The 7679-nt window shown below is 39.7% G+C and overlaps 1 protein-coding gene across 1 annotated transcript in view; it reads right to left on the bottom strand.

Moving 5' to 3' along the window:
- The window catches only part of DOK6 (docking protein 6), a 246076-nt gene extending 238403 nt beyond the window's left edge, over positions 1-7673 (bottom strand). The window contains exon 1 of the mRNA XM_027677997.1: positions 7562-7673. Within this exon, the coding sequence (XP_027533798.1) occupies positions 7562-7627 (66 nt within the window). The 5' untranslated portion in view covers positions 7628-7673. The remainder of the gene's footprint in view (positions 1-7561) is intronic.
- Positions 7674-7679: the final 6 nt, after the last annotated feature.

The raw sequence follows: 7679 nt of genomic DNA, 5'->3' as shown, positions 1-7679 counted from the left end.
TGCAGTGATCTGCAGTGATCTGCAGTGATCTGCAGTGATCTGCAGTGGAGAACACTTTTGAAAAGAAGTATATTTCATTTCTAGATTACAGACTGCACTATTTTTTCCCTTAATTTCTAAGCACACATCAAAATTAACATTCATCTTCAAAACCCTTCAGTGGTAGTTTCAGCTTTCCAAGACCTATCCTAGTCTGTAAGAGTACTCCTGGGGTCAGTAGATTTAAGTCTGATGCCAGCTGAAAATCTCACTGTTTGGAAACCTCGTTGCCTGTACCAAGTTTTCAATGATAGCTGGTCTAAACAATCACACAAGTTTTCTTCTCAGACGTGATGCGTGGATATGTATTCTGAATAATAATAAAAAAATATTAATCGAAAGCAAGCATTTACGTGACACAGGTGTCAAGATACAGTTACTGCACACACTTTACTCTCACTCAACTTTTTTTTAATGAGTTTGCAATTTTGTCCTACTGTACAAAAACTTTCTCCACAAGATTAAAAGGTTTCCTTCTTTTTCTTCATTGACTTTTTTCAAGAAATTTCATAGTATTTAGAGTTGAAGTATGTATTTTCCTCTGGAAAAAAATTTCAACCAAACTATGATTCATTACATTAATACACCAGGATATTTTTGAATCTTAGAGCTGCACTGCAAATTGAAAAGATTAAAAATACAAAATGCAGTGAAACATTTACAATTATTATTTTAAATATAGCAGATATATGAGAGGATATAGTATACAGTAAAACACCCATGCTTTGGTTAAATAACACATTATTAATTTAAAGAACAGTGAGGGATATAATTCAGAATCCATACACATGAAAGTATTTCTCACCTTCAACAAAGAGAATATCTTACATTGCTTTCTAAGACTGCATGGAAGTATATTAAGTACATCATGACATTTGTGAAAAGCTGTTCAACTAACTGATCTTTCACACAACCTAAAACAAAAGACAAACTTTCCAGGGTAATGTAGACCCTAAAACCTTTACCCATTTTTTTTTTTTAAAGAGCATTTCATAGCATGCTTTTTTTTTTTAAATGTCTCATTAGTACCTATCTAAAACATATTCTCTATACAGTCACATATATAAATGTATAACTTACAACTGACTCACATATGCTGTTGCCTGAATTTGTTGTTGCCAGGCAACAGCTATAGAGCATTTTGCACTGCTTGCAAAAATCTGAATGAATGATTCGAAGAGAGATTATTTCTAAAATACTAGGAAGAAAACTCACTACTGGAATTACATGAATAATTCCTTGTATATTTCAAGGATTCATAGAGAATGTTCCTTCCATAATTACCGAAATGGGAAAGGACAACTCCTTTGAGTAGGATTTGAAGGGCATTTTACAACAAGGAAATTCATGTTCTATGCATGCAGTTAATGTTCCCACATGGACTCTGAACCAAAGCCACCAAAGTTAATGGGTTCCTTAAACTGACTTCAGGGTCTTTTCACTGGGTCTTTTCATTGGGTTTTAACATCCACCACAGGACAAAAATTACAGACTCCTAAAAGAAAAAACAGAAGGCCATCACCTTACAGGAGACACAAATAAATTCTCAATAAAATTTTACCATCTCAAAATATGCAAGTGAAAGAGAGAGAGTCTGTACGAACACTTCTTTGTGTACTCTTCATACAGCTAAGGCTTAATCTCATTGAGGCTAATGGCATTACACACAAAAGTAAAAATAGAAGCATCTATAATCCATTGATAACATGGATGTAAAAGAGAACTACTTGTCTCTTTAAGTAAGAGCCATCCATTACAAAATTACTAACCTTTGGCTATCATACTTCTTGGGAATTAAAAGGTGGAAAAGCACATCAAGAAAATCAACTGGGAAACATAGCAATTCCAAAGTGCTTACCACAAGCCTGACTCACAAGTTGCTTTAAACACAAACATTAGCATAAAAGTTGTCAGACTTTTTGTCCTTGCTTACCATGGCTGCAAGATATTTCTTTCAATTTCCTGTACAATATGCTTAATCAATAATAACTGGTCAGAAGCTAAAAATGATTATTCTTTCCATAATGACCAAACTGGAAATCCACATATTTTCATTTTAATTCTTCAAATCCATTCATGTGACTTGGCAAGAAGTACTGAAAGCAGTAATTATTGGTATTTTAAATGATACTTTCAGTATAATATAGTGAATGTAACCAGCTTCTTTAATGGATCCCAGTGAAATCCTTTCAATACCATATCTCTGTTTGAACTAGCATGAACTATCATGAAAAAGAAACTCCTTTATATGGAAGGAATCTGGAACCTAAATCCTGACCATCTAGAGCTTTATAAAAATTAAAATAGATACATTATGAACTGGAACTAAAGTTTTACAGTTCCATTCAAATTATTTTCATGCTCCAAGATGTAATTCATGGTTTATGTCATCGGTCAGGATGCAGTTATATAAAAGGCAATCTTAGTGCTTTCAAACAGGCTGAGCAGATTTCCCATAGATAATAATATAAAATAATCTATGGAAAGGATATCCACTCCAGGTCACACAACTTGCTTGTACTTCTTCATGTGTTTGTTTCTTAGAATATGCTATGGCAACTTGAAGAAACAGAAGAACCTTTACTTTGCCCTCTGTATTCATCATGACCTACTTGCAGAGTCAGTGCAATCAATCAAAGTAATCTCAAACCCAGGACATTTTGCAGGTCCCTTTGCTTTCTTCACCATAAGTATGCACACGATATCAATTAAATGTTAGGATTTTGTAAGACACATACTGCATTTTTTCAAGAGGAACCAAGTTGCAATCAGACACTTGTGTTCATAGCATTGTTAGTGCTGATTGATTGAAGACAGGGTTAACAGCAGAAGGAGAAGCACTATGTTCATTTCCACAAAAGGTACCTGTAATGATCTAAAAGTATGGTTAAAAATAGGGGGGTTTATACGGTAAAACTTCTCATTTGGTGACTAAGAGCAACCTGCTATCTATTGTTCAATCAAGACTGACTGGCAGATACAATTTTCTCTTTGGATAGCTGTATTAGAGTGTAAACTAAACCACTCAAAAAATAATTCTACTTAGTATGTGGAATCACAGAAAAATCAGTAATTATTCATCAACTGAGTGAAAATTTCCATTAGACAGGATTCTTTTGTTCTGTGGCCGAGGCGTGACCAAAAAAAAAGACAGAAACAAACAAACAATAAGATTATGACTTCGAAGGTTGATATAGGTCAAAGCAAGACTATCGAAGTGACACAATGCTCATTTTTAATTAGACTTCCTAATGCGACATCAAATTGTTTTTCTTCTAAGAAACAGCACTTCAACAAGGCATGAAATACTCGCAGCTTAGTTTATTAGGAGGCAACAAAGGGATTCCAATCTGCTACAACAAAGTTTCAGCCTATAAGCACAGCCAGTGCAGTATAAAATTGTGTCATATGAATTTTAATGTGACACAAGTATGAAAGATTCCAAAAGAACAAAGGCAGCACAGTCCTGTTTCACGCTACACAAATGACCTATTCTGATCTGAACAGCACACCACATTACAATCAAATTTATTTCAAAGGAGGGTTGCACAGGTCAAATGTAATGGCTGCAAGAATGAGGTATTTCCTTTATGTGGCATTAGAGAAAAGCAAAATATCAAACAGTGCAGGAATGCCAGGGCACTGAAAAGAAAGGCATATTTAGGCTGCAGGGAAACAGATTTTATAAAGATGTTTTAATTATATGCCATCCTCACTGACTACAGTTTCTAAGTTTCAAAGATACTGTGATACCTCAATGAAGATGCCATGTATACAAGTGAGCTTGTCTATTACATAGCCTTTAATATATATTTAAAATTTCAAAGCACCAGAGAAAAGTTTCATGTCCAGTTCACACTTAACAAAAGGAGACAGGCTAAGTGGTCTAACTGGCTGGACACCTCTTCATGGCCTGATATCTCTATGGCAGAAACCATGATATTCCCAGATGTCAGAATCCAACAATAGAGAGGCCGGTAAAGCTCCGCAGTTGACTATCCAACCTTACAACAAAAGAAGCTACTTTAACAACTTAAAGGTATCAGAACAATAAGGTCAACTGGACTGTCAGAAAATATACAGAAATCCATTAAGATGTAAATCCAACTGTAGATGAGCAATTAAGGATAAGGTGAAAAGCAGGCAAAAAAATCTTAATGATCAGGTATCGGTAAACAAAAAGTAAGGGCAAATTCTCACAGTACTTCTTGCCATAAAGATTTAGGCTTCATCTTTGTCTTCAAATCAGCCTTCTGAACAGTATGATGGAAAAACAGCTCCAAGTCCTGACTGCACAGTTCAGAATGGATGTTTGTCCATCCTCTGTGACTGGAGACAATACTCACGCACGCTATGAACACAATTTGCAGGTATGTGGGCAGTAGGCAGACAGGGTAACAAGTACTTAACACAAGACACCCATAAAAAGTCAGAAGAAAACATGTTATACCTCTTTAAAAAAAAAATAAATACTTTCTGTTTTACAATTAGATGAAGATTTACTACTTGAGTTTTTCAAAATTAAGTTCTTGGAAAACTAAATTCTATCACAAAGTTCAGCACAAATCAAAGCTCGTTGCTGTGGAGTTTTTTCAATAAAATGAAAATACACTATCGAACTATCTTCCATTTGATTCCCAGCCAGGGCTCCCTCAGTCACAGAACAAGACAGAATAAAAGCTGCATTGGAAGAATTTCTGTAATGAATTGGCTACCAGCCCAAAGGTTAGAATTAGTTTTATTGCCCAAGTCTAGCACTAAAATCGGTATTAGTCACCTCAGCTCTCCAAGTTCTAATCAATCTACTTCTTGAGAGACTTTGAAATATTCAAAGAATGTAGACTGTTATGACCCAAAAACCCCACGCCAGTAAGTTCCAGTGTATAGGAATGTAACATAACCAGCAAGAGATAAAATCCTATTGACATATTTAAAAATTATCTTAGTTTTCAGAACCCATAGCTCTCTTCCCTCCTTTCAATATTTTTGGAGGTTAAAAATATTCATTCACTACCAGACATTTATATCCCTGAAAATTGATGTATTCACCTACATTATGACAGCTCTAGTGTAATTCATTAATGTTTGGACTTGGAGACAGACATAAAGGGAAAAAATACAAACCTTTAATGTTTCACTTGGTGAACAAAAATTGCATTAATTTAGATATTCAGTCACAAGAATCCAATTAGCTATGGATATATCCACACATATTCATACCTTTCAACCATCACACTCATTTGAATTTTGATGCTATTTTCTATAAAATATAATCCATTTTACATTGTATTTAATAGATTTATTCAGATTTGCATTTCCATATGTCATATTTAAGCTTATACTACCACCTGCCTGAGGCTGTATAGTCTGAATTGTCACTCTCATAAACCACTTCAGTAGGAGAAAATCCTCCGTAGACACTGTATGAACTATTTCCCTTCTGCTTAGTGTAGAAGTATGATAATCATTAGGACCATGAATAATATCCACACCAAAAAAAGCATTTATACGTGGCCCCCTCAAAAAATCAGATTAACATCTTCAAAACAAAATATTCAAGCTACTTAAGATATACTGCAATGAAATACCATCTTCATAAATTTTTTTACACAAGTCAGCAAGTATCAACCAAGATTACTGCGATATGAACTCTACATTTGTTGCATATATGCCATACACATAGGTATATAAAAGTATTTGCATACATAGCGATATGCATATACATAATTTCACACTTAAAGGACACTGAGATACCTTCCTGTACAGATTTGCAAATCAAATAGATTAACTCTGCTTCTAACTACTAACATCAAGGCAATGCAATACCATCATCTCTCTGCTTTGTGTTGGGCCCATCTAGTAACACTGCTAAGCTGGGGAAAAACTGATGAGCAAAGGTTAAGCAGAGGACTGCCAGAAACAATCTAGGGCTTAGAAATTGCTCTTTCAGATAAGACTAATGCTTTACTGATGCATAGAGTGACTTTGAGGTTGCAAAATCATTAATAGGAGCATCCATTCTCTTTGGATTTACATCATCTCTCATACATTTGGAGCTGGGGCAGTTAAGGGCTTGGACCAAACTTTCCTATGCTCTTTTGGAATTAACAGCCCTGCCAAGGTACCAAAGCGCTCCAAAGGTCAATTTATGATTATTGTCCTACCATGCTGCACACTGTGTCTGCAGGCAAAGCACAGCATCTGGGGGAAGGGAAAAGGGGAGAGAAGGAGGAGGAGATAAATATTAGCACTGTGATAAGCTCAAAGATCATGACTTGGAGGAGGGCAGATTTCACATGGTCTCTGCTCTGTTAGGTTTCAGGGGAAGCAGGAAGAGAGGTAGCCTACCCCCCTGGAAGGGAGAGCAGGTAGAGACCCTGCACATTTCTGCACACCTAAAGAAAAAATGAAGAATGAACTCAAAGAACTCCAGACCTTCTCTCAGCCCTAGTCGGGTTTAGTCTCGAGCCAACAGGGACTTGGATCTTTTGGGATTACTGGCAACATTGCTAGCTGTGCAAGCCAACGAGCCTTCTCGTTCTTTCACATATAAAGGGTAAGGAGAAAGCCCAAACTGATGATTCCCGGCACCGACTGAAGTTTAGAAAATCCTGACCCCTGTACACACTCTGTTCCAACTTCACTACCTTTTAAAGGTTTGCTGTACCCCGTCAGGGAAAGTGCACATGGCCAATTCGATAACACCGTGTCGCTGAGTGTGTACTGAGATCAGCCACGCTCACCTAAGGGACCGCCCCTAGTTTTTATCACTGTCAGACTCTGCATCTGCCTTTCGGTCCATGAGGCCGTCACCCCCTCCCCTCCCCGCCCTCCCCCGGCCCGCTGCAGGCTCCCATTCCCCAGTCCTCTATGCCCTGGGGCACGAGCACCCCCACATCTCCACACCCGCTTTTCTCAGTAACTGTTGGGCTGCTCTGGTACCAGCCTCCAGTGTTTTCAGACCCTGCCCTGACCGAAGACATCCCTCTCCAAAATTGGAGAGGGAGGGAGAGAGGGAAGGAGAATCTGTGCACAAAGTTTTTTACAGATCCTGCCTGCGCCTTCCTCTCCCCGCCCAAGCCCCTGCTGGAGGCAGTAGGGCGAGGGACGGGGGACGGCGGTGGGGGGGGGAAGCGGGGGAGGCAGGGACGTCCAAGTGGGGTGTCATCCTCGGTCCGAGGAGGACGGGGGAACGGGACGCAGCTTTTAGCGGACAGTGACCCTGGCAGGCGAACGCTGAGACAGAAGGGAGGAGCGGCGCTTTCCTGGAGACAGGAGCAGCCAGCTCTCTCCGAGAGCAATGGCAGCGCATCCCCACCGACCCCTACGGAGATGGGAGCAAAGTCCGAGCCCCAGCGGCGGCGGCGGCGGCAGCGGCAGTAGCAGCAGCAGCAGCAGCAGGTCGCCGCGCCCCGCGCTGGCGGCCCCGGCCCGGGGCACTGCCGCCCCCCAGGCCGGCGAGGCGGCCGCCACCGCCTCGCCCCCACCCCGGACAGGGCCGGCGAAGGGAGAACTCACTCACCCCCAGCTTCCTGCTGCGGATTTTCACGTAGCCCTGTTTGACTATATCGTTAAAGTTGGAGGCCATGGCTAGCGCTGCCTGCTTCCTCCCCTCCGCGCCCGGAGTCCTCCTCCTCCGC

Source organism: Neopelma chrysocephalum, unplaced genomic scaffold (assembly GCF_003984885.1).
Source record: "Neopelma chrysocephalum unplaced genomic scaffold, ASM398488v2 Primary Assembly neopelma1_22b, whole genome shotgun sequence".
Taxonomy (NCBI): Eukaryota; Metazoa; Chordata; class Aves; order Passeriformes; family Pipridae; genus Neopelma; species Neopelma chrysocephalum.
The sequence above is the reverse complement of the archived record's forward strand: the minus strand, read 5'-3'. Positions and strand labels throughout refer to the sequence as shown.